The sequence below is a fragment of the Phalacrocorax carbo genome, chromosome 1 (genome assembly GCF_963921805.1).
Source record: "Phalacrocorax carbo chromosome 1, bPhaCar2.1, whole genome shotgun sequence".
NCBI classification, from domain to species: domain Eukaryota; kingdom Metazoa; phylum Chordata; class Aves; order Suliformes; family Phalacrocoracidae; genus Phalacrocorax; species Phalacrocorax carbo.
This window is the reverse complement of record NC_087513.1, coordinates 215,082,319-215,098,678: the sequence shown is the minus strand read 5'-3', so window position 1 is coordinate 215,098,678 and position 16,360 is coordinate 215,082,319. Positions and strand designations below refer to the sequence as shown.

The window sequence follows — 16,360 nt, the reverse complement described above, 5'->3', positions numbered from 1 at the left end:
AAGTAATTGGGATGTTTCTGGCAACTCTGAGATTCGCAGTGTCTCACAGAAACAGAGCGCGAGGGGAACGGGGTGGCTGCACCCAGGATCATTAAGTGGTTCTGGCCCTCCGCTTCTTTACAGAGGAACCTTGGCAGCCAAACCAGCAGTTACAGGATTTCTGCAGCCAGTGACAGAAATAATGTTACAGGAGACAGAAAGCTACATACTATTTTTTGAAGAAGCAACAGTGATTTCTAACAGGAATTCTGTGCATGGGAAAAGGAAAGCGAGTTTGTGTACTCTGAAGATGAACATCGCCTTCACAAATCACAATCAGCTGAGCAGCTAAGGAAAATCCACTTTCCCTAAAATACATTAATTTCTCAGCAGTGATACTTAAAATAATTTAAGCAGACATATTGCTTTGTTACATAGAATGTGCCAAAAAGCCAGGTCAAAGCAAGGTAAATACCTCAGATGCACCCTTGAAATACTTAATGCCCTGAACTGGTGTGATATTTATGATGACAATTTCCTCTGTCTCAAGAATCTGTTTTAAAAAAAAAAAAAGAAGAGTAATCAAAATTTATCTTGGGTGATTATTTGTCCCATTTTCAGATACTTCTGTCAGTCTCTGACCTGCTCCAGCAATAGTGTTTGCTTTAAAATTGTATTACCAGATTCCACTTCAGTTCCATCCCTTCTCTGCACCCCCAGAAATAAGATAGGAACCGCTTCAGTCTCAGTAAACGGTTTTCCTCCACACAAATCTCTTCAGGAAAAGGGGTACCAACCACTGCAATCTGCTATTCCTCCGCACCCCACCAAGCCGTCGCTAATCAGACTACAGGTTCTTAAGTGATGCCCTGACGTGCCTGAAGAATGAGGCATTCCTCACCAACAGGACAACTCTCACAGGCTAAATAAGGAGCTTCTGCCCGATTACAGACAATCTAAGCACCTCTGTGAATGGCTGCACAACGACCAAGCCCACCAAGCAGTCAAGGCTCTTGGAGGCAGCTAATTAGCAACACCAGTCACAACTGTATGTCTCAGCCGAGCTCCAGAGGACACTTCAGTGGCTAAAAGGGTGTTTTACTGCATCTCCCTTCTTCAATTTCCCTCAGCACATCGGTCAAAAAGATCTCATTTACACAGTTGGAAGGCAGCCTTCAGCTCTTTTGGCCAATTGTATGGCACTGGGTACCGAGCTTCCTTCCCCAGTCATGGCCGTAAGCCTGGGCTCACCCCGCCTTTATCGATAACAATTAATCAAGCACCTGACGTTACCGACACGGGGCTCACAAGCTCAGAGGTCACGACCACCTTGCGGTGCTGTCTTTAGCTGGGGAACTCACAGACATTCCCAGGATGGGAAAGATTCATTTATTTATTTATTTTATTAAAATTGTAACTGAGATCTTCTTTAAAAAAAAGACAATTTTCCATACAGCTTCTAATGAAAAAATGCCTTTTTTTTTTTAATAGCATTAACATAGATGTGGGCTATTTTCATATATTAAGAGGAACAGAGCAATCTATTAGCTAAAACACTTTACTGATCGAGGCAACAATTGCATTAACACGAAAGCATGCCAGAAAGCATATACAGATAGCAGTGGAAAGAGAAGATAATACTTTTTTGAGCAATTTTTACTACTCCAATGTAAATAAAAGCTCCTGAAAGCATTTCTTAAGATGCACATACCCACTTTAATACCTAAACTTACTTAGTAAAGGCTTCCCCCCCCCCCCCCCCCATTTATTCTTAATGTTTCAATGCAATGAAACATTAAGAACTGTATTTGTCACAGTCTGTACAATCAAGCCATTTTCTGTTGCTGGGGGCTTTTCCCCCTGCAACTGGGAAGTACATAAAAGGACAACTGTAAATCAGTTGTAAAGCTGGCATGCATCAGGATAGCTGCAAAACTTAACTTTTTAACCATTTCAAATTTGATTTCCACCTGTTTCAGTTAGGCAGAACTTGACAATTAAAAGCAGTGTATTTAGCGCTATCTCAAAATATTTTAAAAAACCAACCCTTCAGGAGAACATACAGATCAAAAGTGCTTTTACACAAAGTATCCTGTGTCTTAAGACAACGCCACTCACTAGAATTGCAAAAACAACGGAGAAAAAAATTGCCAAAACTAAGAAGGTACCTTATAAAACACACCTTCTCGAAGAGGCACAGCTTTACTAAGAAATTCAATACTATGTAAAAAGCAATTCACATTTTATTTTAAATTGCAATAAACTGTACAAAAATGTTTCATTCTTGCCAAAAATAACAGCAATATTTTCCATCTTACTTCTAGACAAAGAACGAACTCTTATTTTAGTCTTTCGTGGGTAAGTTTACAAATAAACAGACAAGAAGATGCACGGGTTTGTGTCAGAGTCATGACAGAACAAACAGATTTCAAAGTTTGTGGAATAAGTTCTAAGTTATTAGTGTCTTTTAGGAATTTCAATACTCCTGCCATGCCTCTTAAAAGCCTAAAGAAAAAAAAGAGAAGGTTTGTGTCTCACACAAAGGAATGTAAACAGTCATCCAGAGATGAAAGCAGCTGACTCCTCCAACAAAACCGCAAACGTACCTCTACACCACTAACATTCACTTTACACCGAGAACAGTCCACGGCACGGGGATCGTGCAACAGCTGAATCCACTCTCCAAAACGCCAATTAAATATCCATCGAAGACTTTTTTAAAAAGTTTTCAAAAAGAATAAAATCCTAAGTAACAGAACTGAAATGGAATACGCTCTTTTTAACATTGGTTTTTTTCTTATACTAATTTATAAGCAAGTGTGTAACAGCCCCATCCGATCTACAACCACAATAACTTTTTCCAAGATGCAATAAAGTAAACGAGCACCTAGTTAAGTCAATCAGATGCAAAAAGCACCTCTGCCAAGAGCACGGGCTTATTTTCAGGCTTGGTTTTGTTCACATAACACATTTAATGCGGACTAACAAAACATAATTTGGGTCACTGACCGTGGCTTCTTCAGCCCGAGACCTAAAATGGAAATACAATTGCAGTGATGTTACAGATTTCACAGTTGTTTTTTTTTCTTAGCGTTGGAACGTAATTAAGAAAAAGCTGTTTCAACAGATTGGTTAGAGCTTAAAAAAAATTAAGAGTCTTCTGTTACTTCAGAGTTGTTTGAGGGAATAAAGTCTTCTTGAAATTCCACCTTATCTGGATAGAGTTTAATGTAGGTGTCCACCATTAAATCTAAGTCATGTTTGATATCAAAGTTTATGTTCAGCAAAGCCAGGTTGCATGACCTTTGCTCTCTCAAGGTGTTTTTCAGGTACGCCTTTAAGCGCTTCCGTCCTATCTCATATTTTTCATTCTCCACCTTCATCACTGGAAGTATGCACAAGACTTTAAGCAAGGCGTAAACGTTAGGGAAAAACTTGATGTCAGGCAAGTGAAGTGCTTCATAAATAGTAGCTGGAAGTTCAATATCTTTTCCTCTGTGCTTCCACTTGATTCTCCAACAATGAAGCTCAGCAGAAAGTGTGTCTGGATTAGGCAAGTCATTTTTATACATGTCAGCGTGATGCTCCTCAGACGTATTGAATTTCAGCTGCCCCATGACCGAGGGCACCAATGATAAACACTTAAGAGCTTTTAAATGTTGTTCTGAGAATATATCTTTCAATTCTTGAATAATATGCTCCACTGTGGGGACACTAAGGATTTCTTTGTAGTAATTTTCTGACGTTACTTCAGAGTCCAAGTTACCTTGTTGAGCCCTGCGAAATTTCCCTGGGAGTTTAATTTGTACATCCAGTTTGGTAGCCAAATTTGTTGCCTCCTCAAACCAAAATTCATGGTAAACTTCAATGTTCTCCATCACTTCATTCAGAGAATGCAACACTGCTGTTAAGCTGCTAGCCGCGAAGAACACATCTGATGTTTGTCCTTGGAGATTTTTTCCAAACGCTCTTGTAAAAGACAGGACATTTTTCAGAATTACAATAGTGACAATGAAGTCAAAATCTGTTAATGCACTTGAAAGTACAAACGCTCGGCCGGCAATGAAGTTGTTCCACCTGATGGATGAGTCGCTGCTTACCGCATCCAAGCACAGTACCAACGCTTGCATGAGGTCCACTAAAACCTCAAAAGTATCGTGCCTGCCTGTCCAGTGAGAACGGCAGATCTCCTTCAGCTCATTACCCTTCTCCTCATTGTTCTGAAAAAGAACAGAAATTGTGTTGTCCAGTTCTAACAGTAATTGCGGAGACTGATTAAAAAGACAGTAAACTTCTTCGATTGTTCCTAACGCAATGGAAACGCCAACGACAGGAACGGATTTTGCCAGCCAAACGTTTAAGGCACAAGAGGAACACAGCGTGTACACAGCTTGTGGGTACTTTTCCAAGAGTCTTGTAGCCACAACTTTCATTTTAGAAGCAAACCCGCTGGAGACGATGTAGGCTTGGCCGCGGCAGTACTCCATGTTTAGTCCCCACTTTTCAGTAATAGTCGTGTGGAACTTTACAGCTAAGATTTCAGGATCAGCTTCATAAGGTAAAAACCCTATGAATTCTTCTCTTAGATTATGAGAATCATCAACAAACCTCACCAACACCGGCAAATGCTCCTCTCCCGCTATGTCTACTACTTCATCGGTGACAATAGAAAAGAAGTGCGAGTCTCTCACTTCCCTCAGTGTCTCTTCTCTAACACAGCTTTCACAGATCTCAAGCATTTGTTTCTGCTGAGTTTTTGAACAATACTCAAGATTGACTGCAGTCATCTCAAATCGTTTCCTCAGAACTTCATCCCCAGCATTAATTCTATATTCCAGCAGAGCCTGAAAGTTATCTGAAGTAAAAATACCTTCTGGAAGCTCATCAACACTATGGCCATCCAAAGGAATATTTTGTTTACCCATTAGGATCAAAATTTCAAACAAAGATTTCAGGTAATCTTTGTTTTCTCTTTCTTCCAGTGTTAAGGGAACAGCTTCTTCCTCTTGTTCTTCCCCTCCTTCCTCCGAGACGGCATTTTGTTCATTGCTTTCATTCAATTCTTGAGTTGCCTGTTCCCGCTCAAAAGCTTCATCAACTAGAAAACATAAAATACTGTAAGTGTCACGATAACATGAATGAAACATAACATTTGCTTTCCCCTCCTACCCCCATTACCTTTAAGTTACTGGAGTCCAAGGAAAAATGTTTCCAGTTTAAAAGCAAATGAGTGTTTTGGAAAGAGTTTAGACTGGCTGTCTGAATCAAGCAGCAACTCAATTATCCTCCTGATACATGTAAACTTACAGTTACGTGTCCCGCATGACCTTACCAGCCTTAATAACAAAGTTTTGATGAACTCGATTATTTTGCCTACTTACTCTTTTGTTGCTTCAGTGTCCTTATTTCATCTTCACTCTTTAAAAAACAACAAAAAACAAACAAAAAACCAAACTTATATTGATGATACTGTCTAGCACATGCTTTAAAATATTAAAGTACATCATGATCAGATACAAATATTGTAGATGAGATCATTTTAAGAGTGTTAATATTTACCAAAGAGTGCTAGGAAGTCCAAGAGAGAAGGAGGTTTCTTCAGGTTACTTTATTGCTGCCACGACACAGATCTACTGACTACGTGAGAGCAGTTTGCTGCTACTGCTTAGAACCCCATATTTATATTAAGAGTTTGTTCAATATATATTTTATAATTATTCTTAAATAGATTCCATTAAAGAAATCTGTTTCACTATGAACACGCACTGCCAGTAGACAGAACCACCTTTAACTCTATTTTCAGTCAATAAACAGACTCGATCAAACTCACAAAAAATTATTTAGAATTTGTCTGTAATTTTCCAACATATAAGCAGAGTTTAGGAGTTGAATTCCTCTTGTCAGTATACTTATAACGACAGAGACCTAGAGACACTTTCTCTGTAAATGACAAAAAAGAGGTATCGACAAGACGCAATTCCACAATAACTGCTTGATCTTGGTTTTATACATGGATCTACTTCTCAAGAACAAGCTAAAACAAGCATGTCTGAATTGGTGCAGACTTGAGAAGTTAAACAACGTGTGAACTGAAGATCACAATCAATACGCAGCAAGGATTTCGCGGTACTATGCATAAGTTGTAGTCAGTTAGCGCTGTAAGAACAGCCAAAAGGAAGATATGCACTTTCTTTGGAAGACGGAATCAGCTCTGGATCAACACATTTCATTTCCAGCCTATTGCATTAAGCCTCCCTTAGTTGATAAAATTTATCAGCATAATATTTGGGCATTTAACTTATAATCAACAAAAAGATACTAGACTAGGCAGTATAGAAAAAGCAAACACCCAATCGTTAAATATTGTTATTTGAGACTTTTACCCAAAAGTTTCACATGAACTTACTTACTTTTATTTTTTTAATAATAAAAAGAAGTCTTACATTAAATACTTACCAGCTCTTTTATCCTTTTCCGATGTCTGCTGTGTGGATTGTTCAAATGACTCGTAAGATCAAATATAGTTGGCACAGCATTATCCCGTAAAACCGTTCTGTAAGGGCTCTGCAGGAAGACAGACATCTAGATGAGGGATATCTTTGGGAGGTTCTCCCTCTCCATGCCCTAAAAGCCCCCAGACCTTCAGATGCCATTTTTTCCTCCTTTTTTTTAAAAAAAAAAAAGTATTTTCACTTTCTGATGTTTCAAAACAAAGAGAAAGCTATGTCATCCGCTTTTTAGGATATCAAGAGAACACTGAACATGAGAAGGGAGATACTTAAAAGAACCCCACCATTCTAACCCAAACCATAAACACCTTTTCTTGCCCATTATCTTCACATCAAAGACCCCAGATGCAAGAATTAATACCATAATACAATGGGGTTTTTTTCTGGATAAAAAGACATCTATCCATCAGAAAGGAAACCTTTTGTTACTATTAAACTTTGGGGTTTATTACTTATTTCACAATTCTAGATGCAATCACATAACCATTTTCACAATAAAAATGTTCAACTCCTTCGTTATGTAGACTTAGGAATTCCAGAAACCACTACTGTGAAAGATCATATTGAAGAAAAATGTATCTGTCAAATAAGCAGGAGGAAGAAAAGACTTCTAGATGATCATGTAAATGTTTCTAGCAGTTAAAGAAAAATTTTGTTTGGATATATTATAAACTTACATGTCTAAACTGGCTAATTTCCAGTAAGTACAGGATTTTAACTGATTATGTTTATACTGTCATTAGACTGAAATACATTTTAAACAAACTGAGTTTCATAAAGCATCATTTCAGATTCAGAATTATCTCCAACATTCGTTTGCTTCTGGGATGCTGGCTGCTCAGAGACCCTGCCATGTGTAACACCGCCAGGAGCTCCAAGTCTGACCTGCGTATTTTAATTATCCTTAATAACTAAAGGACTGGTTTTGCCTACATATCAATGTAAAATTCAGCCTGGAAATTAAAACTTGATACAAAGCCCCAAATCCACCATTTCCAACTGTTATGTAAGCTGTTATAATCAGCATTATCATGTTAATGAGAAGCATTAAAAGCTATTATTTCATTAACAGGAAATAGTGCGCTGATTTTAGCTGGATAAAATATAACAGGAAGCAAATGCTTGACAGCTGCAAAGAATGTTTAAACCTCTTGGCCACAACAGAGTAATTTAACTGAATCTCACTCGCTTCAGTAACAGCACATTAATGATTTTAAATAATTAGAGGTATGCAAACTTACATACTTCCACCCAATAAATTTATATAATGTTGTAACATCTAGTGACAATAAACAAAATGAGCATTGCTTTGCGTGAGGAAAGAACTGCAGTGAAGACCAGGGCTCCACAAACATATTAAACCAGCGGGAGCAGCTCTGCTCTTCTCTTCCCCAGCTGCTCATTTCCACCTCATCCTTTGTGCCAACATCTGCGATGCCCCAGACCATGACAATGATCTCAATTAAGACTAAGAGATTAATTTTCCCAGGGACCAGTTACCCAGGAGATCAAAGATTAAAACGCAGTGTTCTGATGAAAAACGTTAGTCACATTTTGCAAGACGTAACAAACAAACGCTTGGTTTTACTTACGCTTCGACATATCATAGAAGTCTCAAAATGTTTAGCACACAATCTGTAATGCTTGTTGAGTTGATCTGGAGTTTTATCTTCTAAATCTGCCCTTCGACAGTTCTCTACCCATCTTTGACATCTGCATGCAAGCAAAAGAATTAGCTAGTTTTAAGATAAAACAAAATCCCCTACAATTTCAAACAGTACTCAAAATTGGAGTGCAGCGAGACCTGCGCTTTGTGTACGGCTAAGGAAAGTTCTGTACGCCTTCCGCGTAACTTACCATCACATCTTTTTAAAAAAATTTGTTTTCTCCTTTTGTTCACCGCTTAACACTGCCCCAGCAGATTCAGGAATCTTCTCCCTTAATTTATATGTTCTCGCCTTTGTCTCTCACACACACACAGAGCAGATTGTAAGGCACTTGCTCATGAAACTGACCATTTAATTCTTAAGAATTTAACCTTATTAAGTTAAAAAAGAACAAGATGTGCTTGCCGACTAAAGTAAAAGTTTTTGAAGGCAGCTATTAAAATAGTTGCCTTCTCTGCCTCCCTCCAAAACACAGCATTTTTCTTACTTATTGTGGTCACTGGGGAGTTTATAGTAGATTTTTGAAAAGGGAAATAATAAAAATAAAAAAGCAATCATTCTACAGATAGTGCTCACATGCCTGAAGTAAGTTTTTGTTAGATGCGTATTTTTACAACAGTTACTTCTGCTTTGGAATAGTTATCTGAGATATAACACAGAGCTAAAGAAACATTTCCCCTACTAACAGGGCTCCTTTCAGATACCCAAGAAACTGTTTCCTCTGGTGAGTAAAAACACTTGCAGTAATTGATGCAAATGCATTAGTCAGCTTGTACTTCCCCCCACCCGGGTCTCTGCAATCACTTTCTTGCTATGGGGTGCTCCGAGCAGCAACATGCATAGACTGATTCTGCACAGCTACTCCAGTAAAACCGATCTGCTGTTTCATTTGTGCAGTAAAAATATGTATGTAAATTAACAAGACACCAGCAGCTATTGATATCTCTGTATTTAAAAGCTTTTTTAAAAAAACCAAAACATTTCCTTCCTGCAAAAACAACCCTCCGCAGCTGCATTATTTTAATGTGCGTGCTTACACCTTGTGGCACCACAGAGCCACCAATTCACAATGGCACATAAGTCAACAGTGAGTCGAAAACGTACCATGCAGATGACTAAAAACCTTCACATGAACACGACGGATGATTTGTTTGTTATTCTAACAGTACAGAGGGGTTACACGAGCTCCCATTCCTCCGAGGGTAAATCCTTCCCCAGACAAGCTCAAAAATGCCAGAAGCAGCTACATTATAAAGAATTACAGTGATATCACGATAATTCTACACCAAGAGAAGAAGGAACTTTCACTAGTCTCAGTGACTTATTTTACTTTACAATCCACCACTTTACTACATACTTTTCAACATGGACTCGTATTTTGAAGTGTTGTGGTGTCATTTTTTATTAATTGGTACATGTTGGCAATGTCCACAAAGTTCCAGGAACCTCCACAGAGAAGTTACATGAAGAGTCTGCTGTTTCAGCAGGGCAAAGTGGGGGAGATCTCCCCACAACCCAATCATTGCTGAAGTTCATGAAAGTGAAAAAATTACTTGATCCACTTTAAAACAAAAGGCTTTAAATCTTCTTTTTTATTCCTAAATTAAAAAGAAGACGGGTCCTGACCAAACAAACAGCTAGAAGTTATGAGAAAGCAATTTTATTATTATTAGTTTTGACTGCAAACATGGAATTATTGCTCACAGGAACAAGAAGGGAGGAAAATAATTAGTGATTATTCAACAATTTGGAATGAAGGCTGTCTCGCCAGACATTTTGGTGGGCAGCCCAAAGGAGGAAATCCACAGCTCTGAGTAGATACACCATCACCTCTACTTTAACCGAGTACAGCAAAGGGTGACTGTGAAGATGAACGGGGGGAATCCTGGATTCTGATCTCTGCTGGCTGAACCATTTGTGCATCTTAATTTTTCGATCATGCAAAATATCAAAGTAACAGTTTCAGCAAGTGCTGTAAAATAGAAATAATTTCTAATACTGCTCTCACAAACCCACACAATGTACCCTTAACAATAATGTAAAATAAAAAGAAAACCAATACCATTTCTTGCACAATTTTTTTGTCACCACCAACCTTGTACTCTTGCCTGGACCATGCAATCACACCACCAGGAGAACAGGAAGAGCGTTCTTCATTTAACCAAATGGTATAAGCAGAGTCTTTTTACAGGGGAGACCTTTAGCATGCAGATTATATTGAAACTGGCTCTCATACTTTCTGAGTGGGTGCTGATTACTAGATAACTCATTAAAGGTGATTGCATCGGGCTGTCACAAAGGCTGACGAGCCTCCCTTATGGTCAGTGGGGAGGGTTTCAGTCCAGAGGAAGAGCCTGACCCTAGTGGTCCTACCTGCCTCTCTCAGTGACTCAGGGGAGCCGAGGAAGACTGCCAGGGAGCAAAGGCAGTGCCCCTCACATTATAACTCCTCTAAATCCCCTCCTGGCAACCACACAGGGACAAACCTAGATGCAGCGTTGCTGTTACCAAACTGGCACACAGTTGTCATGGTCAGTCAAAAATCAGCCTCAATCCCTTCACTCCCAATGTTGCTGCATGCAGAGCCCCAGTTTGTGGATCCTGATCAGACACAACCATCAAGCTCCTCATCCCATCGGAGCCACGGATCGGTAGCTGGAGCTCTAGACATGTAGGAAACTACGGGCAAAGGCTGGACCATTGACATTTTGTCAGGTAGCTACAGGACTAGAGGGAGATGGCAGAGGTTTTGCAACTGGACTCAAACATGCAAACTCCATCTGAGTCTATACTCAACCCTTCAGTCTTGCTGCAAGTTTGGCTCCAAATCGAATGTTCTCCAAGGAATGAAAGAACAAAGAAAAAGTTCAGACCCCTGAAATCACCCAACATAGTTCTGCATGGTTGGCAGTGTTGGTTTGATGGTTGGACTTGATGATCCTAGAGGTCTTTTCCAACCTTAATGATTCTATGATCCAAGCAGCACTTCAAAAGATTTTAGAATAGTTATGTGTAGAATTTTCTCCAGTTTTTTAGTATTCAGCTAATGCACACCATATACTGTTGCACAAGTGCTTTAGCTGCAAAGTATTTGGCACAAATTAAACACTGTTTCAATGCAGTGTATTACACCACTGCCTAGGCATCGCTCATTAGCTTTTAAGGTGGTTTTCTTCAGTCACAAGCCTTGTGTTTTCCAAGATCTGCTGACACCTCATGGAAGCTCAAATGGCATTTTATTTAGGCACAGATAGAGTGTAACCCATTTATGTTACCTCAGTGTTGGTCAACCGCAGTAAAAGAGCATCTCTTTGCTTAAGAAGTGTTTTGTTCTAAATATTCACACCTCACCTTCACTCAAACCACCATGACAAACAGACTCAGAAACACAGATGAGGGTTAAACAGACAGATCTTTCTGTGGGGATCACTGCCTAGACCGTATAAAACTATAAAATATGCATCCTTATTGAGGTAACAGAAGAGTCTATTTATGTTAATGTTTGGCACTGTATACCATCCATTAAATGCAGGTGGTTCTTTACCAAAGCCTAATCTGTGCACCCCTTCTCATTTTCTCAGGTAGCCTCAATAAATGAAGCTGGTCTTAACTAACTGGTTAGCTCTCACAGACTTGCTAACGCTCAAAGTTGAGACTTAGAATGTCTAACTGGAACTGCTTAGCACCGAACTGGGAAAACATAAAGGCTGTTATTCAGTTATTGTGGAAAAACTGAAAGCCGTAATGTAGTAGACACAATTTACCTGGGACTATGTGTTTCTCACCAATGATTTTTTTCTAAACTTAAAATGTATTTTTAAAGATGTGTTCTAATGCTGTTATACTCAACCTTCTCACTGTAAGCTGCCAAGTGCAAACAACGTATCTTTGGCATAAAGTACTTTGCTCGCCAGACCAGTTTGACCTATAACAGTAAGATGTTTCTGTGACTGCAAGGAGTCCAAGCAACACATTGTCATTCACAACTGCAGCTGACTGGTGTAGTTCAAACCGGAGAACAAACCGTTAACATCTTCCGGTCGATAAAGCCAAAAGGTTGCATGGTTCTGTCAATCTTTAAATGCTGTTATTAAAACAGAACATATGATCAACTTTGGACATTTTAACATAGGTTTAAATGAGAAAGGTGTAGGATATTGGGGGGGAAAATCTTGTAGAGAACTTAAACTGTTATCCTTGCCACTGCATGGTTTTAAGAGCACAATAAAGATGCTAGAATCAGTTTAGGTATAGCTTATCCTTCCTTTGGACAGTGGAAAGGTCTATATGATCCTTCCGGGTCAATTTTAACTCTACTTTCTACTATTCTGTTAGAGGAACATTAATGGTATTAGCCTGAACTACTTCAAAGGGATTATGAAACAGCCATACACTCAGAAAGCGTGGTTACTCTCACACTGTAGAAATATAAGCCAGTACATGATTCCTAAAACCACGCCTGCGATCCACTTCAATGTTTGCAAAAGAAACATCCATAAATCTTTATCGTTCCAACTCATTGTAGCTGACATGCATTTTTTCCATAAGATTTTCATTTCTAAACCTCCACATATGGTGGTTAAAAGTAGCAGTAGTCTAATTCCAAAATATAGTAAAAAAATATTTAAAATTAGTGCATTGTTTAATTAACTGCACATTTTTTATATATCTCTGCATTGCTACCATGGAAAACATTCATTCAACATGCCTTTCAATAGACAAATTATAAACTCAAGGGGGTGTTTTCTTCATACCACAAACTGTCACATATTGACCAATTTTGCACAACTTGACACGACTCAGACTTTACAGCACGGACTCCTTACAAATTAAGACCAAAGTTGAGACAGCACCACATCTCTTGAATTCCGCACGAACTGCAGTCATTCCTTTGACTGCGTAAGAACCTGCAGCTCTCACAGGATGGAGGATGGAAAGAGACAATGCTAAGAGTGAATCACCCAAATGACAGGTTAAGAGTAGGGGATCAGCTATTTCAACTTCAGTTTTCATTAAAAGCATAAACATATGCCACATGGATTGTACTAGAAAACCTTGTAGCGTACGGGCATCAGAAAGAAGTCTGGTTATCCTCACTTTAATGCAAACAATATAGCTTTTTTTGTGTCTTCTTTTGAAACGGCTTTGCAGGGGACTGTTTTCTTAGAAAAAACTGCACCCACAATTCCCACGGGTTCTGAAGTTTTCCAAAAACCAGGTCAAGCAGCTTCAAGGAAGGAAGGAAGCAACTATATTCAATGGTTGGACTTGATGATGTTAGAGGTCTTTTCCAACCTTAACAATTCTATGATTCTGTAGATCGGCAAAAATTTCAGCCTTAATTAGTTACTGTTAAGAGAGAGATAACTGGTGTTGCTCTAGCACCTTTGCACCTTCCAAAATTTGAAGTAGCAAGTTAAGTCAAACAACTTTAAGAGCATTATGTAGATTTAAAGGTGAACTTCTATGTGATGGTTGTTATGTCTAATGCATATCTATTTTTCATGGTATCTTCCATGGCCTCTCACTCACACACTTCTTGCTCTACCAGTGCACCATCCCTGCTTTCCACCCATTGGGAACCTGAATATCCCACCACTTTTGCTGTTGCTCATGATGCTTCACCACCAACCATCATCCTGTCAATCCTGTGACAGCTGCCTGTCATACTGGCGCCTATTTGTCATGCACACACCTCATTGTCCAGTGCCGCGTGCCTCTGTACACACGCTACAGCTGACAGACTTCCACCACCTGAGCCAGCGCTAGCCCTGTGTAGGCTCCCCTGCTTCATCCCATTGCTCCTGCACCCCTCCAGCTGCCCCACACCCCTAATAGATGCGCACCTCCTCCCACACCCAGCAGAGCCAGGCAGCACCCCACTCCCTCAGGCCCCCCACTCCCCTCAGAGCCAGGCAGCACCCCACTCCCTTCACCGCCCCCCACTCCCCTCACTCCCTCAGCACACCACTCCCTTCACAGCCAAGCAGCCCCTCACTCCCTCAGCCCCTTACTGCCCTCACAGCCAGGCAGCCCCCCCTCCTCTCACAGACAGGGTCCCCCTCCCACACCCCTCACAACCAGGCACCCCCTCACACCCCACAGAGTCAGGCAGCCCCTCACTCCCTCAGGCCCCACACCGCACAGAGCCAAGCAACCCCTCACACCCAGGCACCCTCTCTCACACCCAGGCAGCCACCCCAAGGAGACGTGCCCCCCCTCCGGTGCAGGGTGCAGGGCTGAAGAAGGGGCGGTGGCGGCGGCGCATGCGCAGCCGCTCGCCCGCCTCCCCGCCGCAGGCCGGAGGGTCCCGCGGAGCCCCGCCCCCCCGGCGCCACAGCGCGCGCGGCCTCCGCCGGGAGCGGCGGCAGCTCCGGGCGGCCCGTTGCACTGCACCGCAGCGCGCCCGCCCCGGTGAGGAAAGGGGCTGCGAGGGACGGGAGGAGGGAGGGAGGCGCCTCCCCGCCGCGGCATCTCCTCAGGCGGAGCGGACAGCTGCGGGCCAGCGGGGCCTGAGGAGAAAGGCGAGCCCGCCCCCGGCCCAAACCCGCCCCTCTGCGGCGCGGGCTGCCCTCCTGAGGCGGCGCCGGCGGCGGTCTCACCTGACGGGGTCCCGGGGGAAGCGGAAGAAGGCCAGGTCGGACTGGGTGCTCTTGCGGGTGCAGTTGGGAGCCGCACAGAAGTTCGGCATGGTCCCGCAGATTGACGCCGCTGCCCCTTTAAATCGGCGGGCCGGGGGGGGGGGAGGGGTGTGCGTGTGTGGGGTGGAGGAGGAGGAGGAGGACGGGGGGGAGGGAGGGAGGAAGGAAGGGGGGAGGAGGGGTAGGGGCAGGGTGGGGAAGCGGCTCCACACTGCTGTGAGCGGCCGGGAGGATTCACCGCCGCCCTCCGCGGGGACACGAACCGCCTCCTTCCCACAGTGCGCTGCGCCCGGCCGCGCGCCGGCGGGAAGGGAGCGGCTGCGCATGCGCCCTGGAGCGCGCGCGGGCCGGCTGGCGGCGCGCCTGCGCGGGGGGGGACAGTGGTGGTGAAGCCGCGCATGCGCAGAGGGGAACAACGCATCTCTGCTACATCATGTTCGCTTTAAAAGTGAACTTCGGGTGTAGAATGGGATAATAATCTTTTTCTCTTGCTTGTTTTCTTGTCTTCTGCTTTTAAGGAAGATGTTACTGCAGAGCCCGGCTGGATAATGAGAGAAACGACAAGTGTTTTAAGCAATAAAGTAACCCAGCAGGGAGCATACCTAGTAGGAAACCTTTGCCAGGTCTGTCATAGGTAAAAATGAAACAAAGATTAGAAAAAAAAGAAAGGGGAAATAGAAAATTGGTTATTTGGAAGAAAAAGAAAGACTCATTGAGCAAATGTGGCCGGCTGGTGGTTTGGAGAAGTAGATCTAGCAGCTGTGAGGGGTAGAAGTGCTGATGGCACGTGATAATTGTTCCAGGTGTAAAAATGCTACAGGGTAAGAGTTCGGCTTTGACACATCTGTTATGTATCTTTACAATCACATAAAAAGCATCCTGACATGGAGATTTGCAGGGCTTTAAGAAGAATAATCCAAATATAGGAAGAAGTCGAAGTATGTGTCTTTTCAAAAAAAGTGCATAAAGGAAAACCAAAATATTCATTTGATTCCTTCTGGCTGGTTTAAAAATTTGTATGTTTTTTTAATTTAATGTGAGTAGGACAAAAGCTGTCTTTTCTGTGAGGAAGCCTTGATATCAAGTGCCCTTTGAATTTAGATTCCCAAAGCATATTTCATTGGACTAATTTCAACAGTATCAGTTTACTTGGTGTTAATTCTTTGGCAGATTTCAAACTCGGGCAGGTAGCCGAGTTCACTCCTTTTAGGCAGTTTTGAGTAGTCATTTAAGCCAATGCTAATGTGAAGCGCCCTGATTTTCAAACACTTTAAAAACCCATTTCGTTTTTAAAGAATACTTCTTTGCCCTTAAATAATTATCCTTTGCCCAAGATGGAAGGGCCTTTTCCCCTCCAACTTGATGCACCAAAGTGCATGCGTGCTGAAACTCCTCCTCAGTGTTCTGAACAAACAAAACGAGAACATGATAGTCCTAGTATCAGTATTAGAGACAAATTAGCCGCGGCACATACTTCTAAGCAGCTACTTCTGACCGAAGCTTGTGTTGATGTTGCATCGTGTGAATCACTATACAAGCATGTTATGGCTGTTCTTTTCTAAAT

The 16,360-nt window shown here is 41.8% G+C and overlaps 1 protein-coding gene across 1 annotated transcript; it reads right to left on the bottom strand.

The window, feature by feature from the left end:
* Positions 1 to 545: 545 nt before the first annotated feature.
* Positions 546 to 15,114, bottom strand: THAP12 (THAP domain containing 12). The gene is made up of 5 exons (XM_064441531.1): positions 14,758 to 15,114; positions 8,081 to 8,201; positions 6,436 to 6,543; positions 5,361 to 5,397; positions 546 to 5,077 (listed from the first exon to the last, which is right to left on the bottom strand). Exons 1-5 carry the CDS (start codon positions 14,844 to 14,846, stop codon positions 3,129 to 3,131), a joined length of 2,304 nt encoding a protein of 767 aa, XP_064297601.1. The 5' UTR covers positions 14,847 to 15,114; the 3' UTR covers positions 546 to 3,128.
* Positions 15,115 to 16,360: the final 1,246 nt, after the last annotated feature.

Bases quoted from the DNA above. Each gene is read 5' to 3' on its own strand.
- THAP12 (XM_064441531.1), bottom strand. From the start codon at position 14,846: ATGCCGAACTTCTGTGCGGCTCCCAACTGCACCCGCAAGAGCACCCAG. The intron at 8,202-14,757 runs GTGAGACCGCCG...GCTTGCATGCAG, and splicing joins TTCCCCCGGGACCCCGTCAG to ATGTCAAAGATGGGTAGAGA. The intron at 5,398-6,435 runs GTAAGTATTTAA...TGTTTTTTAAAG, and splicing joins GGAAAAGGATAAAAGAGCTG to AGTGAAGATGAAATAAGGAC.